This window comes from Penicillium coprophilum, assembly GCF_028826855.1.
Source record: "Penicillium coprophilum strain IBT 35676 chromosome Unknown utg000004l_segment0_segment0, whole genome shotgun sequence".
Lineage (NCBI taxonomy): Eukaryota > Fungi > Ascomycota > Eurotiomycetes > Eurotiales > Aspergillaceae > Penicillium > Penicillium coprophilum.
In genome coordinates, this window is record NW_026622723.1 from 2,540,495 (window position 1) to 2,563,952 (window position 23,458).

At 48.8% G+C, this 23,458-nt stretch overlaps 9 protein-coding genes across 9 annotated transcripts; 5 read left to right on the plus strand and 4 right to left on the minus strand.

Annotated features, from left to right (window-relative positions):
- Nucleotides 1-969: 969 nt before the first annotated feature.
- Nucleotides 970-2,728, plus strand: N7500_005388 (Major facilitator superfamily domain general substrate transporter; the record flags this gene model as incomplete). Its single annotated transcript, XM_056676533.1, has 5 exons — nt 970-1,175; nt 1,232-1,253; nt 1,324-1,397; nt 1,446-1,775; nt 1,825-2,728. 5 exons carry the CDS (start codon nt 970-972, stop codon nt 2,726-2,728), a joined length of 1,536 nt encoding a protein of 511 aa, XP_056531533.1.
- A 161-nt stretch (nt 2,729-2,889) lies between these two features.
- On the minus strand, nt 2,890-4,071 carry N7500_005389 (putative RTA1 domain protein; the record flags this gene model as incomplete). The annotated part of the gene is made up of 4 exons (XM_056676534.1): nt 2,890-3,631; nt 3,693-3,842; nt 3,893-3,992; nt 4,047-4,071. The coding sequence occupies 4 exons, from the start codon at nt 4,069-4,071 to the stop codon at nt 2,890-2,892; spliced, it is 1,017 nt and encodes a 338-aa protein (XP_056531534.1).
- Nucleotides 4,072-4,928: 857 nt separating this feature from the next.
- Nucleotides 4,929-7,631, plus strand: N7500_005390 (uncharacterized protein; the record flags this gene model as incomplete). Its single annotated transcript, XM_056676535.1, has 7 exons — nt 4,929-5,279; nt 5,339-5,605; nt 5,775-6,390; nt 6,437-6,564; nt 6,620-7,144; nt 7,196-7,256; nt 7,315-7,631. 7 exons carry the CDS (start codon nt 4,929-4,931, stop codon nt 7,629-7,631), a joined length of 2,265 nt encoding a protein of 754 aa, XP_056531535.1.
- Nucleotides 7,632-8,007: 376 nt separating this feature from the next.
- hir3 (putative transcriptional corepressor of histone genes (Hir3)) lies at nt 8,008-14,152 on the minus strand (the record flags this gene model as incomplete). The annotated part of the gene is made up of 4 exons (XM_056676536.1): nt 8,008-9,354; nt 9,408-9,563; nt 9,614-9,836; nt 9,900-14,152. The coding sequence occupies 4 exons, from the start codon at nt 14,150-14,152 to the stop codon at nt 8,008-8,010; spliced, it is 5,979 nt and encodes a 1,992-aa protein (XP_056531536.1).
- A 365-nt stretch (nt 14,153-14,517) lies between these two features.
- On the plus strand, nt 14,518-16,999 carry N7500_005392 (ChAPs family protein; the record flags this gene model as incomplete). Its single annotated transcript, XM_056676537.1, has 7 exons — nt 14,518-14,540; nt 14,667-14,796; nt 14,878-15,002; nt 15,055-15,335; nt 15,398-16,341; nt 16,400-16,774; nt 16,832-16,999. 7 exons carry the CDS (start codon nt 14,518-14,520, stop codon nt 16,997-16,999), a joined length of 2,046 nt encoding a protein of 681 aa, XP_056531537.1.
- Nucleotides 17,000-17,645: 646 nt separating this feature from the next.
- N7500_005393 (uncharacterized protein) lies at nt 17,646-18,457 on the minus strand (the record flags this gene model as incomplete). Its single annotated transcript, XM_056676538.1, has 3 exons — nt 17,646-17,908; nt 17,980-18,173; nt 18,378-18,457. The coding sequence occupies 3 exons, from the start codon at nt 18,455-18,457 to the stop codon at nt 17,646-17,648; spliced, it is 537 nt and encodes a 178-aa protein (XP_056531538.1).
- Nucleotides 18,458-18,862: 405 nt separating this feature from the next.
- N7500_005394 (putative C6 transcription factor) lies at nt 18,863-21,004 on the minus strand (the record flags this gene model as incomplete). Its single annotated transcript, XM_056676539.1, has 4 exons — nt 18,863-19,500; nt 19,567-20,645; nt 20,725-20,857; nt 20,905-21,004. 4 exons carry the CDS (start codon nt 21,002-21,004, stop codon nt 18,863-18,865), a joined length of 1,950 nt encoding a protein of 649 aa, XP_056531539.1.
- Nucleotides 21,005-21,580: 576 nt separating this feature from the next.
- On the plus strand, nt 21,581-22,531 carry N7500_005395 (SDR family oxidoreductase; the record flags this gene model as incomplete). The annotated part of the gene is made up of 1 exon (XM_056676540.1): nt 21,581-22,531. One exon carries the CDS (start codon nt 21,581-21,583, stop codon nt 22,529-22,531), a length of 951 nt encoding a protein of 316 aa, XP_056531540.1.
- Nucleotides 22,532-22,807: 276 nt separating this feature from the next.
- N7500_005396 (uncharacterized protein) lies at nt 22,808-23,305 on the plus strand (the record flags this gene model as incomplete). Its single annotated transcript, XM_056676541.1, has 2 exons — nt 22,808-23,221; nt 23,291-23,305. The coding sequence occupies 2 exons, from the start codon at nt 22,808-22,810 to the stop codon at nt 23,303-23,305; spliced, it is 429 nt and encodes a 142-aa protein (XP_056531541.1).
- Between the last annotated feature and the right edge of the window lie 153 nt (nt 23,306-23,458).

The following is a 23,458-nucleotide window of genomic DNA, read 5'->3' on the forward strand; positions in this document are numbered from 1 at the left end:
TCCGCAAGGTTTGTCAGTAGCTTCGAAGTCGATAACGTGCTGAAATAAAGCAAGTTCCTAGTGAAGATGCTGTTGGCTTGCTTGGTATGAAGGTATGAAGACCACCCTATGTCCGTTCCAGTGTAAAACTGTCCTATCAGGGCGAGCATTTATAGCCAATGATATTGTGTGCTTGTTTCTGGCGCCCTATAGCCTTGGATTTCCTGAAGACCCAAAGATGGTATTTAATATGTTAGATTTTAACAATGACATTCAAATCCTAGGCCCTAGCAGTCTATATAAGAGCGGGTCACCCGTCTCCCGGGATATCCTTGGATCCTTGGATATCACAGCTTGTTCCTTTCCCTGGGATTCGGGCATAGCGTTTTGAGTATTACTATAGCCAATTTCGAAATACTGTGACATTGTAGGCAGATGGAATCTTATTCCTTGTTCTCTGATCCTTCCACGAGTTGCACCTTTTGAGGTGCGCAGAGCTATCACCATGAAGAATGTTGAAGATAGCTATCCCTACGTATCAAGACAATAGATTGTGTCTCGTGGCTAAAATTGTCATCATTCTCTGAGCTATATAAATAGCCAATTAGATAGATAGTAGGGTTCTCATGGTATATACTTGATTTCGAAACACGAAGCTCGACTTGCCTACCATGCTTCAGCTAATCCACCTATCGGTAGGCGGTATTCGGTAATTACATATTAAGATTCCTAGGGAAAACATAGGTGACTGACGCGTTATATGCATTGCCAACTGAGTACCAAGATCCCCACTGCGTAAGTCGCAAGGGGCTCCATTCCTCGGGGCAAGGTTTTGCATCAAAATGTCCGGGCAGGAATATTTGCGAAAATGATAAAGGCTCGAATCCCACTCCAGACCAGCTTCATCCAAGGCTGACGTATAACAGATCACGGTGACTCAGTCAAACATTCAGAATCATCTCTATATGATTTACTCCACGGTTGCCCAATATGCAGTCTATCTCCTCAGAATCGACCTTACTGACAGACGAGCCCAAAGCGTCAGCTATTGAGCTCCTACGTGACCACCGTCTTGAGCTTACCCCAGATGGAAAATATGTGCGATGGTTGCAAACCCATCCAAGACATCCTCGAAATTGGTCTGGGCCACGAAAGGCTTATGATATTGTCCTTGTCTGTCTTTTGGATCTTTTTATGTATGACCAGACTAAATCCCAAGGCGGATTTGCCAAAAAGCTAACAATTATTGCAGAACAGCGTCCAGCACCGCAGGTGTGAGTGTATACAACTATCCATGTATGCGTGTCTACAATATTGCCGAGCTAACATCCTGGTCTATTCTAGTCGGCAGCTGCTGCACAAGCCAAACATGAATACAAAATCAGTGAAACGCTTTCAATTTTCATATTTGTCACGATGTGAGATCAGTTAGTCTTGGTCTACTTTGCGTATCTGACATTCGACAGATTTCTTCTCGGCCAGGTGGCAGGCACCATATTATTTCCCCCGTGGTCAGAGACATTTGGGCGCAGGAACATGTACATTGTGAGCAGTGGTCTCAGCGCTATTTGCTGCATGATTATTGGTCTCGTACGTGCGATGCCAGTTATTGTCATCATGCGCATTCTCGCCGGGCTCCTTTCCGCAATCCCTTATACCATCATCGGCGGTAGCATAGAGGACATGTTCAACTCGCATGCTCGAATATGGGCTATGTATTATTGGACAGTTGCTTCAAACATTGGTCTCATCCTTGGACCCATCATGAGCAGTTATATCATTGCAGGTCTTGATTGGTACGTAGCCCTCAGCTATGGTCTGCGTCAGTTTCTCACAACTACCCAGGCGATGGAACTTCTATATCTTCGCTATCATCATTGCTGCAATTACATGTGGTCTCTTCTTTATTCGGGAATCTCGACCTTCCTTGTTACTAGCCTACGAGGTGAAACGAGTCGCCGATATGACTACTATGCAATCAATTCCACCGCCACTCAACCATGACCATATCCCGGATCTCAATATATTTCTGAAAGAATCCCTCTTTCGCCCAGCCCAGCTCTTCTTCCAAGAGCCTATCATTTTCGTCATTGCAGTGATGATCTCCGTCGCCATGTCCCTCATCTACATCTTTACAGAAGCCCTCCAACCTATCTACGAGTCTATGGGATTTGCAAACACCGACGCTTCATTGATGTTCATCGCTATAGGCCTGGGAACCTGTCTCAGCACATTGACTCGCGTGCTAGATGGCTACATTCTCAACCATTTCCGCAGACAAGGACGGTCTATCAAGCCCGAATACAAGCTCGTTGGGCTGGGCCTTGGTGGTCCATTCTTGGCGATTGGGCTATGGTGGTTTGCCTGGACTATTCCGCCCGAGACCCACACTCCGTGGATTGTGCCCACTATTTCCCTCGTTCTGGTGGGCTATGCGCTAACGGAAATGGATACCGTGCTGTATGGGTATATCTCGGATTCCTATCTGAGTTACTCTGCCAGTGCAACCGCTGCTGTTGCATTCATGCGAGCGTTGCTGTCCGGTGTCTTTCCGCTTTTTACGACGCAGATGTTTGATCGGTTGGGAAATAATAATGCTATGTCTGTACTTGCTGCAGTGGCAACTGCATTTTGTATAGTACCACCTGTGTTTATTTGTTATGGAGAGCGGATTCGTCGAGCGAGCAAATTTGCTCGCTATAGTTGGGAAATTCAGGAGGAGCTGGGTAAAGAGAAAGAAGATTGGTGATCTATGGGGTTTTGATAGTTTGATATATATATTTGTGATTTTCAAGGGAATATTCTAGGAATCAGATGGAATACCAAATACATGAGAGCCAAACAAACAAAGGGTAAGAAATAAAGTAACTTCTGAACTCCAAAGAGAAGTTGTGCCGACACAAAATGCGCTCATACTCTTTGAGTGAGTTTAGCGGTGGTATCCTGTCTCTGAGTCAGACTTGCTTCCCAATACTTCTCTTTCTTGCCTCGGTTAACGATCAGTCCGTAAATATCAAATGGATCGACAACAGTTTGAAGCCAATGACGGGGATCGTCATAGCCAGGGCCCTCAATCTCTGTGACACCGTCTTCGGCGAGATAAATCTTGTTTGATCGCGGAAGCCAATGCATTGGATGAAAGACATTCAGCAAAGTGGTGTTGCTATACATGAACACAACCTCGAAAACCCAGAAGAACCATTCCTGCTTCAATACTGGACTGATGTTCTCGAGGTCAGTGTAGGCATTCAGACTTGCGGCAGTAAAGTACTCCACGGTGCGAAATATGGTACGGATCATAATGAGGGTACAGCTGCAGTACAACACCAGTAGTGCATTCTTGATCTTGTGGTTCAATACGCCTCCTCGTGAGCAATTGAAGTGGAATCGGCCGGCCAAAGCTACAAAGCCTGCCATTAGGACGATCTGCATGATAAGCGCCGCCTTCAGTAGTGCCTTGCCGGTGTTTTGCGAGCTGACACTAGAGTCTGCACTTGCGACTCGAGCCGCTCCGTTCGCGGTAATACTCTCAATGGCCACACCCAAAGCGATGAAGGTTGTGAATACGCGACCAGGGTGGATGGGGGAGTGATATGGGATGTAGTAAAGGATACGACCCAAAATGAAAAAGTTAGCACCCTCATATACTGGCCTGGGACAATCGAAGATTAGTCGTTAGTAGCATATCTCTTAATAGGATGGGTACTCCTTACGGCCCGGCAAGGAGAAGCACGGTGCTTGCGATATAGACGCCTAGATTTCCCCATTGCCCGAACGCTCCGATAGTTCGCGTGATAAAACCTGCCGTGAACAAGATGGCAGACCATGGAAGAAGGCCGGTGACTTTCCATGATTTATATTTGCTGGGAAATCATGTTACTTCATGGGTTCATAGTGGGTAGGGGCCACATACAAGCATTGATATCCATGGATGCTACCAGAGATAGCGAAGAGAATCGCAAAGGCAATTGCAGCGCCTTTATTTGGTGCATAGAACCAAAGGCTTCCCTCCTCTTTGTTTTGTCAGATTGTCTTTTTGATCGTGCTTGCGTTAGTAGACGACTTACGATATGATGACCGTGCTTCGAGCATGGTTGGGGTAGATTGACCATATATATTGCCGGGTGAAGTAATCGAGTTCACACAAAAGTACTGCAGGGTATTTAATGTAGGTGATGCTAGATAGAAGAATATGAGTGTTACTGGAAGGCTGTTAGGTATATATATATATACAAGAGTTGGACGTATTGCGGGCGATGATTTGCCTGTCAAACCCTAAGTCCACTGATTAACGGGGTGTTCACTTTCGGTAATTTCGTATTTCTCTAACTTTCCAACGCCTGATGATCTCTATTTTGGGTAGCTCTTCAATTTGGATCCACAAAGAATGATCAGATACTGAGGGTCACTGGTTCATTGGGAATAGCGGGTCAACGCTTAGGCTTAAAATGACCTCGTATTTGCCTCGCCATGCCAACTGCTAATACGAACTGCCCTACGCAGTGCTCCGTACAGCGCTACTTCATATAGCCTTGACTTCTTATTTGCCAACCTTCTTGTCACGCTAGTCGATTCTAGGTAACTCGTTTTCGCTTGGGGCGAACGGGGCCGTAAAACAATTTACTTCAATATCAAGTATATGTGTACAAAGTACGGAGTACTCCGTCGAGTCATATATGTCAGGGAAACTACTCCTAATGGAAAAGCAATCTCCACGACCAATGACACACATCCGCTATCAACCTTGGAGGCATAGGTGTGTGTGGCACGTGATATATCCGTTGTCTGGGCAACTGACAGCCCAAAGCGGTAAGCGCAATGTTGATCTGTGGACGTTCTGGACTTGCCTTTGACTGCTGAGCTGTTTTGCATATTGCATCCACCCCACAGCTTGAGAGGCTCAACGTCACCTGTCCTTGTGTCGTCTAGATTCCCACGCGTCACCCAAGATGCCGATCAAACAGCCCCAGGCATCACTGTTCCAAGTGTACCTCCGGTTACGGCCGCCGATGGCCCAAAAACCCAATGAAACCGACCGATTTTTGAACGTTGAGCCGCCAGAGGCTTCACAGGAGGAAACAGAGATTGTCACACCGGGATCAACCCACATTACTCTTCAACCGCCAAATGACATGAGAAAGCGCGCCGTCGAGAGATTTGGTTTCACAAAGGTCTTCGAGGAGGCTGCCTCCCAACTAGATGTTTTCCATGACACTGGTATGGAACCTATCATACGTGGAGTTCTGAAGGAGAACAGAGATGGGCTAGTCGCTACTCTGGGAGTGACAGGCAGCGGAAAGGTATGATCTCGAATATTGCAGCACCGTGACCACCAAGCTGAGTTGTGGATCGTGCATAGAGTCACACGATTCTAGGATCCAAAACCGAACGAGGAATGACCCAAATGGCACTTGACGTTATATTCCGCTCCCTAGAGCCAACAATCAAGACCGAAGATAGCAGCATTACCCCTGTAATGCTTGCCTCACTGGCTGCCGCGGACGCTTCAGAAGCGCAACTGTTCTCCGCCCAGACGTTCTTGGAAGCTGTATATGGCGAGCCAAACGGACGAACGTCGAGAGCGCAAACACCCATGAGTCCGTCTCGTGCCAATACTCCTTTGATGGTACGAAGCCCCCCTTACCCTGAAGTCCCCCCAAGGATCTCCGACCCCACAACCACGAACCCCTGGATCGTTTCTCCCAAGACCGAGATCTAAACCTGGAAGCCCCCGCAAGGCGGATTTTCCTCTCATGGCTAGTCCCAATGGCGCTGCTCGAGCTGGCCTTGATCAGATCTCGACTGAGTCCTCTGGATGGATCACTCCAGGGTTTTCTAATCCTATCCCCTACACCCACACCAATCTATTTGAGCCCAAATCAGCTAAATCTCGTCTTTATGTCATTAAGGAACCGACCCCTGCCTTGAATTTCCCCCGCCGTCACGTACGTGAACGACCATGCGCCCTTCCTAGGCTGCCCGATATGAGCCACCTCACTGTGGATTTGGATTCAAATGCCGACTATGTCGTTTTGGTGTCAATGTATGAGGTATACAATGACCGAATTTTCGATCTTCTATCTCCATCTATCGTCTCAGGTCAGGGTAATATGTCTCGCGGAAATAATCAAAAAGATCGACGACGTCCCTTGCTGTTCAAGCCTACCGAGGGCTCACCAGATCGAAAACTGGTTGCTGGGCTGCGCAAGATCGCTTGCAGCAGCTACGAGGAAGCACTCGCTATTTTGGATGTTGGTTTAACCGAACGCAAGGTAACTGGTACCGGAATGAATAGCGTTAGCTCTCGAAGCCATGGTTTCTTTTCCTTAGAAGTCAAGAAGCGGACATACGCAAAGCGAACCGGAGAATACAGTTGGGCTGGAAACGCCCTCACTGTTGTGGATCTTGCTGGTAAGTATGCTGCATCCTTGCTGTAGGCTGCCGCTAATTAATATAGGCTCCGAGCGTGCGAGAACGGCAAAGACAGCGGGTGCTACACTGGCTGAGGCCGGCAAGATCAACGAAAGCTTGATGTATCTTGGCCAATGCCTTCAGATGCAAAGTAACATACAGGATGGAATGAAGGTATGCTTTGCGATTGTCGTCTTATTGCTTTATTCGCAGCTGCTAACATACAAAGACTACTCTCGTTCCTTACCGGCAGTGCAAGTTGACCGAGCTTCTGTTTTCAAATTCATTCCCATCGTCTCATCAGATGTCCAGAGGCCAATATCCCCAAAAGGCTATAATGATAGTCACGGCTGACCCTCTGGGTGATTTTAACGCCACATCCCAAATTTTGCGTTATTCCGCATTGGCTCGTGAGGTTACTGTTCCTAGAGTTCCCTCGGTGTGTGAATCTATATTGTCTGTCGCCTCTGGCAGTCACCGTTCAGTCAGTGGCTGCACTTCGCCCAACTTTGATTCAACCGAAGAGCTCCAGAGAGCTACTGCCGAGATTACGCGCCTCACACGCGATTGCCACGGCCTTGCTGTCAAGCTAGCCGAAGAAGAGATTGCACGGGCTGATGTTGAAATGAGATTAAGAGCTGCCGAAGAAAGATGTCTCATGATTGAGCAGGATGTGCGAGAAGAATGCTGGGCAGAGATGGATGAGAAAACGGAAGAAGAAAGGCGACGCTGGCAGAGGGCTTGGGACGAGCAGGTTTGTAGCCCTAGAACAGCTCCAAACTTGTCAAATACTGATAGTTTTCAGATTGGTCGCAATGACGAACACATCGACAAGAAGGTTGAGCTCGTATCCCGTGGATTCCAAAGTAAGTTGGCCCATGAGAAGCGAAATACGTGAATCCCGCAACTGACCTCTATCCTCAGTCTTTGAAGATTCCGGATCAAACGAACGAGTGGAAGAGCTTGAGCAAGAAAATGACCAGCTTCGCCGCAAACTTGCTGCACTTGAACGGGAGATGCACAATCAATCCCCGATAAGAAAGCATAGATCCAAGAATGCCACGCCTGCACGGGCTAATCTCGGCCGCGAGAGCGATATTGAGAATGCGTTGCAACGCATGGATCAATTGAAGCTCGCAGATACCATATTTGCTCCTCCGTCGCCAGGAGCCTCGCCTATCAAGAAGACGAGAAAGATGGGAACCCGGAAATGGGACCTCGCCCCAGAGGACCAGATCTAAATCGTCTTGTTCCCTCTACTCCGTCATGACTGTTACGATTTACCCTTCTTGCGCTGCTCAAGATACTAAAGCCCTTAATTTCCCGGCGTATCTTTTTTTTTGGTTAATATGGAATGATATCCCTTGGCTATGGCGTTTGGGGGCAATCGATCCTTTGTTCTTAATAATTGTTGATATTTCATTTCTCAATTGGCAATTCCAGATTTGGATGTTGTGAATATTGTACACGCGAGCTCGTAAGCTATCCAAGCCACCTGTCTCTCAACGCCATCCTGTAGTTTAAAAGACTCCTGTCTTGAGATTTTTACCCCATGTGCTCCATAAACCGAAAAGACAAAAAAGCAAGCAAGTCCCTCCTTGGATGTATGGAAATTCCTCAGGACTCAGAAGGTGTAATGTCCATGGCATCTTGCTCCCCGGGATCTCGCTTGTCAGCCACATGCTCAGTTTCAGTGTCGTTGGCAGACTGATCGGCAGTGAGAGTCTCCCTCCCTTCTTTGTCTTCTTCCAACTTTGTTTCCTCATCCTGCATCTCCTCATCCTCATCTCCTTCACCATCACCACCAGGATCACCATCCCCATCATCATCACCATCACCATCACCTTCCCCTTCTTCGCCTTCATTCTCATGGCCGCCTTCATCATCCTCACCATCCACTTCGTCTGCACCTTCATCGCCTGTTCCCATTTCCTCTGCATCAGTAACATGAGGGAAAAGCGCCGAGGTTCCCTCGTCAACTAGCTTCGTGTCTTCATTTTCACTATTCTCAGTCTCGTCTGCACTCTCATGCTCATCTCTCTGCTCAGCTGAGCCATCCCCAGTAGCAGAAACCTGCTTGGCGGGACCACGGGGCGCGGAGCTCGGCCCCGCAGTGGTCGATTCAACGCCCTGCGGAGTCGCAGGTGGCTCCGTCTCGCCTGCGGCGGTTACTTTACTCGCCACGGCTCGAGGAGCCAGTTTCGTGTTCACGATTGTGTCGGCGCGTTTCTGGATGTCGCGACGGGCGATGCCTTTTGTCCGACCACGGGGTGCTGGAGTATCAGATGCTGGAACGGATACTGGAACGGATGCTGGAGGGGTTGAAGTCTCAGGAAGGCCGTCGCCTACCATGAGGAGATGGTCGACTTTCATCTTTTCTTTATTTTCCTCGGTTGCTTGTTCGACAAGGTGAGGTGTGTTGATCTCGTAGAGTCGGGCGTAGAGGTCGGCAATTAGGTCTTCGAACATGGTAATTTTCATGAGGTTGTTGTTAAGCTTCTTTAGCTCCAGGGCGTCTCGAAGTAATTCTAAGATAGCCTGGCTCTCTGGGCCCAGGTGAGGTAGGCTTTCCAAACGGGCCGTCTTAGTGGAGAACTCTTCCCACCCGATTGGTTTGAATATGGTTTCTTCATGTCCTTCGTTAATCTTGGCTGCGCGGCGGATTATCTTTGCATAGGTTAGGCAAATGTCCTCCCACAGCTTGGTGTGATTGAAGAAATCTCCTTGCTTCTTTCTCACGCGGCGCAAAAGTTGATCCAAGCTTGCGCGATCGTCAAGCTGGTCAAGCAGGCCAACAAAGAAGTACACGTAGCGGGTCGTGTAAACGAAATGACGACCGGGACGTTCAAATTCTGGCCGCCAGACTTGGATTGTAAGTGTCTTGGTGAATATTTGAGAAAGTTCCTGCTTGGCAGCCATAGCAGCGGTTGCGTTTCGCTGGTCGTCATAGATGACATGCGCAGCCTAGGGGTTGTGAGCATTATGAGCAAAAAAGAATCAAGCTGCAGGTGATATACCTTTACACCCATGCGATGATGCCAGTTGGACTTGTCGGCGCTCTTATATTTCCGCAGGACTTCGAGTATGTATGGGTTCCATCCCTCCATATTCTCCGGAGGGTCAATCTTACGAGCCCAGGGAGTTGCAAGGAGGGTCTTGCTTCCTTCGGCAGGCTGATGTGGCTATCAGAATGAGTTCTTCATATCAGGAGTGATAGACTTACTGTCATGTTTCCTCGAAGAACAAGCTTGTGTACAAAAGAGAAGAGTTTGAAATGTGGCTCAAAGATCGGATCAGAGCGTGAGTCTCTTCGCTGCGGAAGTGCAGCAATAGCATCGAGCATAGCATTTATCACCTCTTGCATTTCAACCTTCTTGGAAGTGGTTCTCAAAGCGTCGTCGCTGGTGAACATTTTCCAAAGACATTTGCCAAGCGTGTAGTGAGTCCTAACAGTATGTCAGTATTCTCTCAATGTCTCAATTTTGTCAAGTGGCATTGAAAACACTTACATCCATCGCTTAGACTTGTCGACAGCTGCCCGTTTGAGAAGGTTGCTAGCAAAGTTCCATGTTGAATAAAGCGACATCTCTTTGAAAGGCGTCCCCTTGTACATTTGTTGGCTCTCCTCGCTGCTGAAATGGCGAGGGAAGTCTGCAACACTGAAGGCCCCCATGGATAAGGGCTCGCGAGAGGACGAGTACAGGCGGATACCGAAGTCTGAATACAGATCTGACATCGCTTCTCTGGTCTCTGCCGTTGGCTCTGCAGTCCTCATTGCTGTTGAAACAGCCATGGCATAACAGTGAATAGCATTTCGCTGCAATGCTGCCAAGTCCGAACGATTGTTATTGATCTTGTCAGCTGTCCATGTAATGTCTTCATCAAGCTTTGAGTCATATGTTTGGGCGAGCCTATACCAGGTTTCCCATCTCCCTGTTCCATGATCCAAGTCTTGTCTAAAGAATCCGATGGCATCATCAAGCTCGCTTGTTGGGCCAGGGCTGAGGCGCTTCGAGGATCGAAACTTGGTGAGTGCGGCATGGCCAAGGAGGAAGAACCACCCTTTGGCAGCGATCTTCGCATTCTCCGTTGGAACTATTGTTGTCGAAAGCTCTGTAATGCCCTGAACAGCACGGAGGAGATTGGATGGGTTGAGCGCGGCTTTGAGATAGGCATTCACAAGGCGACGGTTGAAAGTCAACTGGGGTGTTTGCGAAGAAGCCTTGGCAGGACCAATCGCTTGCTGCATCTTCTCAATGGTAGTCTTCAATTCGGACTTGGACAAGTCTTTCATATTCATCTTGTTTGCTTGTTGCAGAACAAAGTCGATCATCATGATCGCTGTAGGGCGGTCTAATTTCTCGGGGGGACATCCATGGTCCACAGTTCCATCAAACGCGGAGAATTTGATACCATGGAGATCGAGGAGTATTTGATACATATCAAATTCATAATCACCCTTGGTTTCAAGACCAAATAGTTCTGCTTTTAGAAGTTTCAAGAATCTCTTTTGCGAGTACCTGCACATCGATCGAACGCCCAATGCATTATGAACAGAACGAAGGAAATGAATGCGGTCTTCAAGCGGATCATCGAAAAGCCCCTTGTTCTGGGCAATCGCTTCCACAAAGAGGGCGTATTGTAAGATCCAGCAGCGAACATATAGCTCTCGCATTCTTTCTTTCAGGTTTTCTAGCGATTTCGCCAATGAGCCTCGGAAGTCGCGACCAGAAATCTGGCCTACTCGTACCGAGTCCTCATAAAGTATAAAGCTGTGCAACAGCCTCACGAGGCGGGCAATAGCAGACATTGAGGTTTGCAAATGCTCCATGTCTATACAGTCAAATGCTTGTTCTGGGTCTTCAAGGATATGTGGTATAGCTTTGGCCACAATGCCATCGAGAGCTTTGAGCCAACCTAATAGAGCCACTTGTCGATGTTGGCTTGTTTCTTCGCTGTGTTTCGCTGCCTCGAGTTCTGCCATTACCACTTCAATGCTTCGTAAATAGCAAGAGACAACTTTAGGCGGGTAATCAATAGCTTGGTATGCTTCCTGGAGTCGACGCCAGAGGAATAGTCGCAATGTAGCGTCACCTCTATCAAGGAAGGCAGCCATTTCACCGAGGTGTGAGGTGGGATTATTCATGTCATTCTCCGCTGAACTCTCAGCATACTCGATGGACGAGGGTTCAAGAATAGGCTCAATTGCTTCGATGAGAGTCACGGGATCCTCAGAGTCTGAGTTGAATACCTTGGCGAAAAAGTCCATGCACTTGAGCTTCAAGACCTCCTGGTCTATCACAGCAGCGGACAATTCTGACATTGTGGCGTTGTTGATGAGATTTACGCTCGGGTTGCCGAGGGACTGAAGTATTTGTTTGAGGTCTTGGAGACAAAGCAGGGTATGTTCTCGCTGTGCGTCACCGGCAAGATTAACGTGGAATGCCGATGCCCACAAATGGCGCAGAATGAGATTTGATTGAGATTCGCTCGAGGGGCAATGGTCGACAAAGTGATCTATCGATGACCGAGCTAGCATACCCCAGCGAGCCAGCCGATCACGCTGTGCGAGTCTTGTTTCCTGGATTGTCTCACCGTCAAGGCTCTCTGCCGAAGAAAAGACATCCAAATGAAGCTCGTAGATGGTTTGTATCATCTGGAATTCGAACAAGTCTTTCGGCTTGTATTCAAATGGAGCTCCATTGCTTGAGCCAAGAATTCGAGCTTCGAGGTTGGCGATCATTTCGCTGCACTCCCGGTAGGTGAATTCATCCTCCCGAACTAAGAGTTCCACGACCGTCTCCTTCAAGTCTTTTGGCCACGAATAACAGGTGTAAGTCGACTTTGCTGTCAGCCAGTCCGAAGACTCTCGCCCAAAATCCGGCATGAGAAGACATTTTAGCCATTCGAACGAAGTTTGCTGTGGATGTAACCAGTCAGAGTTGATGGCATTGGAAAAGTTATACAATTGCTCCCCAGAAGGGAGCTCTTCCTCGATAACTGGCTTCCGAGCACCCTTTCTTGAGTGCTCAAGGAAAACAGCCAATCCTGACTTGCTCGTGCCACGGATGTCTTTCAGCGGAGATAAATCGTCTTTCTGCTGCATCAATCGAGACTTTTCGTCATCCCATGTCTTCATGAGACCTCGGAAGTCCTGAAATAAACGTGTCTCGAGATCTTGGGGTGTATCGGTTGAGTCATTTCCGGAGCACTTCTCTCTCAGGCCTTCAATGCTACCAAGTGCATCAATACCGACCTTCGAGAAGAGAGAGTCAACAGTGCTGAACATCCAATCATCGGCATTTACAAAAACCTCAAGACGGTCTTCATAGTATTTTTCTTGGTCGAATGCAACTTCTTCAGGCAGTGCCAAGGTGTCGGCATTTGACTCTCGGGCTCGGGTCCGTCTGCTTTTCATGCGGCCACCCTCCGGTTCTTCGTTCGCGGCCGATGCAGACGATCTTTTTCGAATATCCACTGCAGAGACCGTGTCAACTTCTTCTGCGTGGGCCCTATCTTGTTCGGCCTGCTGATCCTGTGGCTGCGTCGATTGACGTTCCAATGACTCCATCAATTGCTTTTCAGCACTTTGATCGATCGATGATTGTTCCTCTCCTGCCTCAGTGGGCACTTTAATTGGCTGAGATGAGCTTTGTTCGGGCTTGGCATCGTTTTCGGTTGTCTCAAGCATGTCCACGTCGGCAACTTCATTACCACCATGATTCCCGCCATCCTCGGTATCCAAGGCCATTTCCGTGGCCTCCGCATCCGCAATGGGGGTAGCTGGAGTTTGGGAGTTTCTGGAAGGCAGAGTAATACCAATAGACTGAGTGGGAACGGCCTGCGAGTTATCATCTTCATCGTCAAGTGCTTGGAGTAGCGCTTTGCCAACTGACTCCCAGGTTGGGTCAGCAGGGGTTATCTCTCGGCGGGAAGCGTGAAGAGCAAGAGGGCCCCTTGATGGATCTAGGCGGCGCAAAGCGGCAGGAAGTGCCGGCAGATTGGGATATGGATCTTCATGCTTTTTCAGGTATTTCAACAAAGCTTTCTTTGGCTTCTGGACGGGAATTTGCGAGGCAGATAACTTGTCGAAAAGGGACTGTAGCGTGCTTCGCAACCGCTGCTCCGCAAATATCTCCTCTAGGCCAAGCTGCTCTGACCGTAACTCCAAGCGATTGTCATCGTCCGCTAGGACACTCTCCAAGCAATACCGAGACAAACGGTAGCTGTTCAAGGAACTGCTGAGTCTTGCGCTCTGCCTCCAGAGGTTGAGATCTGAGTCGTCTCGTTCCAAAGCATCTCCAAAAGATCCTAAAGCTTTCCTGGATGCCTCCGTCAACTTTCGTTGTATTTCCTGCTCAGATTCGGGGGTCTGTGGCGCTGTTCGTATGGAGTCTTGCACTGAATCGAGAACAAATTTGCCGTAGTTCTTATAGGACAGATAGAGCATTTGGAATAGACTGGAGGTAGAGTCGTTAACGTTGAACTCGGTGATCGATTCTGTAGCAATTTCATCCTGCGCATCGTCGAAGGCACCCCTTTTGAAATCGGATATAGACTCTGGGTATTTGAAGATCTCCGAATTAAGAAGAGCTTCATAGGCCTCGGCAGCCTGGGAATAGTGGTCCGGCCCTTGTGAATGCAGCTTCAAGGCACTGTGGTAAAGCTTCAAAGCTTCCTCGATCTGAAGCTCCTTGGTGTCGTCAACTTCCTCCTCGACGGCCTCGTCGGGCTCAACATTCAATGCGACCCAGCTCGACATGGTGTGAGCTCCACGCGGGTCCCTCAAATACTAGATGGAAAAGAGAAATCAGGCGACAGCATCGGGCATGATACCGAGACCATAGATGCGGGCAGCAATAATCAAATCATTTGGTTATCGCGGGCAAACACGTTATCACGCGTTGCACCAATCGGGGAAAGTGTTTTGGGCCTGAATGGTGCCTGGATGCCTGGGTGCCTTGTGGCCTGAAACCCATTCCTTGGGGGCAGTACTGGCAGTTGGAGTATTCTTAGATCACTCTTCACTTTCCCCTCAGCGCAACCCCTGAAACGTCTTACGATTCACGCAGATTTCATTAATTAAGATACCCTCATCTTTCATTCCACCGCGCTTGTGCAGGCGCCATGGTCGCGCCCGCTGTCCCTGAGTATGTGCTCCTGTCCCCGTTTACGTGTTCCCCGGTTTGCATATGCATGGCCATTGTTCCAGATTATCAACAACCGCCACCACGACAATTATAGGAATTGTGACTGACCTCAGAGGCATTATCCAGGATACATGAGGAGGAGGATATCTATGTTGCGGTCGATGCGCGAACGGAGTCCTTGCAGAGCTTGCGAGAACTAGGCCCTCCAGACTTGGTCTATTTGGTGAAGCAGCCCAAGGCCAATTCGACACGCCAGGTAAGATATAGGATACCAACTTTCCATCCGTGATACAATCTACTATATGGAAGCAATTGATTGATCTTCTATCTATGGCAGACCGGAGTTTATCATCATGTTACTGGAATCGATGCCTCCTCATCCGCTAGCTTAGCCGCCTATGTTAATACCCTCACATTCTCTCCCCTCGACAAGACGCATAAAGTGGTATCGGGGATCTACTGGTTAGATTCCATGTTGGCGCGGTGTTGGGTCCAAGTGCTAATGTCTAAATAGTTGCTACAATGCATTCTCCCATCTTGATATGCGCGTCGAAGTCAAAATCCCTGGAAGCTTGGAGAGCTACTGTATCGATGAGCGGGGTGACAAGCGGGTTGCTACTGAGGCCCTTTGGCTTGAGACCTTCCTTTGCTCTGTTCTGAGGGCTTATCTTTACGCGGACGATGGAAGCGGAGACTCCGTCAAGAAGATTGTTGGAGTCCGACGATTCAACCCTGTGACAAACACAGAGATGGAGCATAAGTTCTTGGATGCTGCTGAGAAGCTTTTCTTCCTGGGTATGGTTACCGGGCCAATTTTTAAGATGATATGTTGTATCATTGACTAACAATTCTTTTAGGGCGCCAACTGAGCTCTGACCCGGAAACTCAAGTCCCCAACACTGTGAGCAACCACCTCACATCCGGCATCCTCAAATACATCCACACGACTGGTCGCTACACCTCTGGAATCAATTTGTTCGAGAAGCTTCGTACAAAGGATGTGGAAGTTTCGTCCCTCCTGGCCCGTGTACAGATTATGGCAGACGAGGAGGTGCAAGCGGTACGCCTGATGTATGATGCTTTACAAGATGTTCCGATGGACTATGCTCTGCTCGATTGCCAGGCCAGTTTCTGTCAAAGCAAAGGCGAAAGCGAGATGGCACTCGAGTGCGCTAAGCGTGCAGTTACTGCAGCTCCCAGCGAATTCAGTACATGGGCTCGCCTCGCAGAGGTATATGTCAGTATGGAACGCTGGGACTTGGCGCTTCTGACTCTGAACTCTTGCCCTATGTTCACCTATCAAGACAAAGATACCCCTCGCATGCCACAACCGTCACGCATCATGCTCCCAATTCTTGCCGAAAGCATTCTCGACGAAATCGATGAAGGCCAACCAAAGCAGGGAGACCCTCACGACTATGTTCACCCTTCGCTTCGAAAGATCCATGCTGCTGGCTACCAAGGTACTTTCTTGAAAGCCTATAATCTTCTGACAAAAATCGCTGCTGCCATTGGATGGGATCAGTTACTCAAGGCCCGCAGCCAAGTTTTCGTGATGGAAGAAGAATATCGTGTTGAGCGGCAGCATGTTCCTAAGCCCGCTACATCATCGGAGGCGGAGACAAACGGCAAGGTTCCCGACAACGAAGATGATTCTGGCTCCGTGGCTGGTCCTGACCCGACCGAGCCATCTTCGGAAGAATCTGCCAACGGAGATGTGGGAGACAGCCACCCTGAAAGCCCCCTCGAGCGACCGGAGCAAACAGTAGCGTCCGAAGTTGTCAAGTCTGGCAAAGAAGATGTGTGTCACCCCCGATCAAGAACGTATTGAATATATATGCTAACTGTTTATGTCTCAGCCCGACCCATCTCACGCCTCATACACGCAATTCCGAAATAAGCGACTGTGTGAAAGGTGGCTAGATAACCTGTTCATGGTACTTTACGAGGATCTGCGTATTTACACTATCTGGCGAACCGAAATGGCCCAGTTCCGTCAACAAGCCATGGAATACAAGAAGTCTGCCACCGAGTGGGAAATTCTTGGCGAGCTTGCGCAGCGACTGCACCATTTCGATGAAAGCATTGAGGCATACCAGAGCTGTCTAGCCACTCGATTCTCGCCCAAGGCTATGCGTGGAGTGTTGAAGTTGTACGAACAGCGAAATGACACCAGAGGCATGCTCGGCGCATTGATTCGCCTCATCGCCTGGCAATATCGCTGGTACTCCGAGGTATGCTTTGTTCCCTGACCAATATCACTTTAATGGGTGTAACTAATAAACCATCAGTTCTCCCCCGAGCTTTTGTTCATGGTCCGCAAGCTCATTGAAGACGAGGGTGCTGTCAAGGTCCGCAGCATTGTCCAAGCAACAAACCTGCCTCAGGCCGTTCTCGATCTCACACACCAGTACTGTCAACTGTGCGCTACCTTCCGTAGCAGTGGTAGTGACACTTGAATATGTTGGCAATGATAAGGCACAAATTGAGTTGGAAGACATATACATGTTTTCCCCTGAAGATCGAGATAGAAAGCGGAGGCGCAGACAGGGCTAATGACCATCCTTGATTGATGACACCTCTTTTTTTCTGCACTTTGTCTTGGTCCGATTGTTAGGTAGTTTTCTTAGATGGTATATACTTTCTATGTTCAGCTGGTTGTGTGCTCGATTGAACAGGGTGGATCTCATACGCAGTATGTATGTATCAGTTTGGCATCTGTATCCACTAAGGCATCAACTTCTACCTCCAATCACTGCCCAACACCAGTTTATTTTAGGATTTGCATCGGAACCCACTGAAGTGGAGAGAAACAGAGCACTCAACCAGTAGATGAGCTTCAACGGCGATTTCTATGCACGTCATCCTCAAGTGCTCGAGAGCATAGCGAGGATTGGTTACCTCCATGCATGATCTAGTTTAATATACCCGGATCTATACAAGCAAAAATCACTTCCAACCCACAGCATTCTACATTTCATGGCACCTTTGATTGTATACAGCAGGCTATTATAGCAAAGCAATTCAACTACCCTTCCACTTCAAGGGCACATTTCATTTTAGTTCGAAGAAAACTCCTGTGGAGTCAAACTCTTGATCGCAAAATCATTCCTCTTTCTCAGCCGCCTCAACCGCCTCGATCTCAGGCAGATCGGACTCCTTGGGAATAACACCACCCTTTTCCTTAGCAGCAGCAGCAGCCGGACCACTCTTCTCAGCAGTCTCAGTGGCACTCTCTTCCACATCTTCTTCCTTAGCAGGCTCCTCCTCCTCGTCCTCATCTTTTTCGCCATTTGCACCGTCCTCCTCGTCTTCATCGACGACAGTAGGTGCAGGTGCAGTCTTCTGCTTCTTGGCTGGGGGAGCGGCTGGAGAGGGGTGTGTCAGCATGAGCGAGTCTGGGTATCAAGGGGATGTAAGGGCTCAAGCTAAAACATACCTTCCTCTTCCTCTTTATCTTCTTTCTTCGCTCCTTTTTTGGTCTCTTTTTTAGCCTCTTTTTTGGCTTCTGCTTTTGGTTCTGGCTGCGCTTCTTCGCCTTCCTCGTCTTCATCAGACTCAGACTCTCCCTCCACCTCCTCCTGTTCGCCTTCGTCGCTTCCTTCCTCTAACTCGGGCTCGGAGTCTTCATATCTAATTCATCGCGATCGGATTAGTAAAGATCAATTATGTTTTGAGGCTTCGCGCCATATATCTCAATGCGCGGCTGTCTTGAGATCATGTCGTAATCGATGCGCAGCTACTATAGCCGTGCAGAATCGCAATGTACTTATGCGTAAAGTATTGGTGCAGGGGTGAGAAGAAAGGGGGAATTGATGCCGGGATGTAACAACTCACTCTTCCTCCTCTTCGCTTACATCACTAGGAAGGGCTTGGAGCTCCTCCTCGGATTCTTGCTTTCTCTTGCGGGTAGTCATGGTAAAAAATTAGGTGGTTGGTGAGAATTAAGTAAGTGCGAAGGATAGGGACGGGTGAAATTATGGGGGAGAGAAAGAGAGAAGGTTCTGAATTGGCAAAAGTCCCAGGTCAAGGGAAATTATAGAGAAATCAGACGTGTAAGAAGGGGGGGGCACCCAAGAGCATAAGCGGAGGTGACGGTGACGACATGGAAGTGACACCCTTTAGGGTTAAGGTCCAGATAGCTCTCCGGTGCGTGGCCCATGACATAGTGCGTGTCGCCAAATGCCGAATAACCCTGGATTCTCACTATTTACATTCCATGTTCATCTAGGATATTCAAATGTTTCAGATCTTGATATCCTTGGTATTCCTGAGATCCCGGGTTTGGATCGATTTAAGCCTTTCTATTGGAATGCTTATAGTCATTGCGCGAGAAAGTCAAAATCTGCCATACTCGGATCTAGCAGATTCTCATCAAGACCAAATCCGTATGTGCCGACCATGCCATAGATCAGATCTGGTGGAGGGAAGCCCTGCGCCATTGCGTTGGCTCCCCCAGGGACCTCACGGCCTTCCACTGCAGTATCTTTGCTCTGGAATTGCCAAGCAGCCTCCCAAGCGTCGAATCGGTCAAGCATCTTGCCCAATCCACGTGCGATATGTCGAGTAAGATGTCGCTCTCCTGCAGATACACAATTCATCAATTCGATCACACGCTCAACTAGCCGGCGGACTTGGCGGGGGTTGATGCTAAGGTAAGCAGTGTTCCAATTGATTGCGACCTTGAGGAGGAAAACAGCGGAGAATGTAACCATAGTGTGGGTGAAGATTGGAACACCGACGATTGCGTCCCGAATATCAGGTTCTTCGAGAACCATATTGAGACATGCCATCGCCGAGGAAATTGCGATGTTGGCCGATTCCTTGCGATCCATAGAAAATACAGGTGTGTTGGATGGGGAGAGCGCACGAAGCGAAAGCGAGTTCAGCTGGAACTTTGCAAAATGATAGTGCAGAACCACCCCTTTGGATGGATAAGTCCGCACATAGGCGCTATCGGCTGTAATGCATTCCATGGTATGTTAGGACCGATAGTTGCTGAGCATTAGCCTGAGAAATCACTCACCAGATCGAGGTTGCCAGAGAAGTCGCCATTGATCTACGGCGACATTGTATACGCGCAACTGTCCAAAATCGTCCTCGGTCAACGCTTGCTCAGTATCACTACCAAACATTCGGTATGCCTCGGTCAAAATCATAAAGAGGGCAACTTGAGCTAAAAGTCGAATATCCCCGGGAACGATCATCGGCAGCGCAAGAAATGTCTCATAGTTGCGGATCACCACATCCTCGTGGATAACAGGCGGTCGCCCATAGGCAATACTGAAGTGATGGTCACACACATAAAGCAGATACCAGAGCTGAGCGCGTTCATACTGATCCGTGTGTCCACGAGTCAGGCGCTGATAACTTTGATGGAGGCCCATCTCGGTCGCAATTCGTACCGCATGCCCGGACAGCTTCCAACTCAGCTCTGATAGCCAGAATGCACCCACGCAGAGGCCTCGGATGTCATCCAGAGTGTGGGCCCGCGTGAGGGCCATACTGGACACGAGCGATACATACTCGGTGTAGCACCGGTTCAAGGTTTCGGTGCGGTTCGGAATATGGAGTGCCGCGACAGTCAGCACCGCAACAGAAAGAAGTGTCGACGCACGACGGACGGATGTTAAATCGCGGTGTACAAGAATTATTCCACCCCACAGTAGCTGGTTCATAGTGCGACTGAAGTACGCGAATAATTCCTCCGCTTCGTGGAGGGATATCAACCGTCGCGAGATGAAATCTTCCTCCAGCAACGTCTGTTTCGGTGCCTCGACATGATTATTTCTGAGATTTCGTAACTTAGTGACCTCGTATAGACTGCGCATAGGAGCAGGGACCAAATCCGGGTCTTGGAGATCCTGCTCCGGTGACGGCTCCCGGGTAACATCCATTACAACTCTCAATCCCTCCTGGTGACTGGGTTGTGTCTGCGACCGATCGACTGAGGGATGGTGGGCATGGTATGACTCGGCAGGACTAGGGCCATTGACAGTGTCCCCGGGGGCATAGGTTGAGAGCTCCGGCAATCCGCCTTGTCGCAATAGATGTGAAACAGCCGCCTGCAGCTGGAGCATAGTCGCATTGGCCTGTGATTTCCATCTATACCAGAGGCATTGAATTAGCGCAGCCCCTGATAGCTCCAAAGCTCACCAAAGGGCCGGGGCGGGGTTACACATACATTCCATCATCGTCAACGAATTTCTGTGAAAAGTCATTTACGACACACTTTATACCGCTGCGGGTACATTTTGTGCAAGTTGATTCTCCTGGTCGAAACTCGCAGCGAATCTTATGACGCTTGCATTCTGCGCCTATTCCCCGTTAATGCAGTTCGGAGATTATGTGGGGGAAGACTCACAGGCACGAGCTTTGGAGATCTTAGGAATAGACCGTGTCTTGGTCCGGGGCGACTCCAATCCAGCGTCAGCAGGAGACCGCTTCAGTGGAGTGGTATCCATGATGTGATGCTTTGGAGAATCGGTGATACTCCGGCATGCGGGTTAGGGGTAAAAACTTCTCCAGGGTGGGGGAAAAGGGTCGGAGTACAGCGATCTGGACAATGCCGAGAAAGAAATTGAAATTATACCGTACTCAAGGAGATTATAGCCAATGGGGTGATATCAAGAGAGAAGAAGAAAAAAAGAAAACAAATTGGGTGACTTGGGCCCCCGCGTGAATTTCCCGAAATCCACACACTTTGGATCTTTGTCTCTATACACCATTGAATGTGGACTTTTGAAGGCGTGGGTAACTAGAATTGAATATGCTCCATCAAGAGATGGTATATCGCCTACTTCGAATCGCTGGTCACAGACGATATTCCCCCGGATTTAACCCCAAAGGAAAGAGGACCCGGGCCCTGAAAGACTCCAAGGCAGTTCCGCTGATCCACTTGGACATTGTGCCCGGCCCAAGTCCGGTGTGGAGGACCAGCTGGAGATCGCCTCGGACTTGATGCGAATTGCGGAGACTCAACTTATAACACCTTGCCCATATTCTCTGTTCATTACTACACTTTTTTTTACAAAAAAAACATGCATATTCTCATCACTGGCGCTGCCGGTTTCATCGGTCAATTGCTTGCAAAGGAGCTATTAAATGACCCAGACTATCGCGTCACACTGACCGATATCAATCAACCCCCAATTCCTGCGGGCGTTCGCTATCCCCAATCAGCAACGGCAATCAAGGCCGATCTCTTGACAGAAGCCAATACCATTGTTGATTCTTCCTTGGACGCCGTCTATGCCTTCCACGGCATCATGTCTTCCGGCTCCGAAGCCAACTTCGAGCTGGGTATGAGTGTTAACATTGATGCAACCCGCAATCTGCTCGAGGCGCTCCGACTCACTTGTCCAGGAGTGCGGGTCATCTATTCGTCCAGCCAGGCCGTATATGGTCAACCATTGCCAGAGATTGTGACTGACAGTGTGATCCCAACTCCGGAATCCTCCTACGGTGCCGAGAAGATTGTGTGCGAAACGCTGGTGAACGAATATACTCGCCGAAAGTTCATTACCGGCTTCACTCTGCGATTCCCTACCATTTCCGTCCGACCGGGTGCACCTACCGCTGCAGCTTCCTCCTTCCTCTCTGGTATGATCCGGGAGCCACTTGACGGCAAGAAATGTGTGATTCCCATTGAAGACCGACAGTTCAAATCCTGGCTATGCTCGCCAAAGACCCTCGTCGAAAATCTGCTTCTCACTCTCCGTCTTCCTGCTGATTCCATTCCCCCGCACATTCGCCAGATTAATGTGCCCGGAATCTGCGTCACAGTCCAGGGTATGATGGATGCATTAGAAGCAGTGGGCGGGGCAGATAAGCTGGCTCTGCTTACAGAGAAGGAGGATTCTGCGCTGGTCCCAATCCTGAAGTCGTGGCCGACGCAGTTTGATAACACTCAAGCTATTTCCTTGGGGTTCAAACGCGACGAGTCCTTTGAGCAGACCGTGCGGGATTATCAACAGTCATTGACACAATAGTTATTATTTCAAATTTAAGAATCTCATTGATATCATTCATTGGTTGATATTTAAACTCTCTGCCATCTTGCCATTCAAGAGAGGCAATGAGCGCATATGTGATTTTTGATATAGACCAGGATTGTCCACGGCCAGTAAAGACTGTTGTCAGCCCAAGCACCACCGCCCGCTTTTCCTAAAACAACCCAACATCTCTCCACTCTCAACATACTCGTCGAAAAAGCGACTTGGTGAGATATTCTATAATTTTCCCTCCGGACAATCAATCCCTTGAACATGCCGAGACAAATCTCTATCCTCGTGTACAAAGGCGTGCCAGTAGACTTCTCCAAATACCGACACACAGCACTGCACGCCCTCTACCCCGACGGTCAATATGACTGGCTTCATGTTGCCGGCGCACACCCTTTTTTTAAATTCCAAAAAGACGCCGAGAACCCCATGTCAGAGCAGCCAATAGCTTGGATTCCTGTATGTACAACGCCGGAATCTGTCACCAAGACGAAGATCATTCTTGCATGTGCTAGCACGTCGGTGCGCAACAGCAATAACGATCGAGACTGGAACTGTCAGAACTGGGTTGGGGAGGCTCTTACTGAGCTCGTTAAGATCGGCTGTTTGACTAAAGAAGAGCGTGGAGCGGCCATTAATAAAATGGTAGAAATTATCTTGGAGGCGGAGCTGGAAGATGTAAGTCGGATAATTGTGATTTTATCAAGAGACTATATATGCTAATGTAGGCTTGTTGCTTGTGAATAGGATGGAATATACTGAGCCGATAGCGTTTCGACTGCTGTGCCCGAAGTGATCTTTTCGCTTGTTCAAATATGATTTACAAATGGACACGGCCGCTTGTGCGGCCTTACAGTGGTCTTCTCAGATATTCTGTCGAGATCCCTCTTTCAAAGATTTTCTTTCGCCATTTCC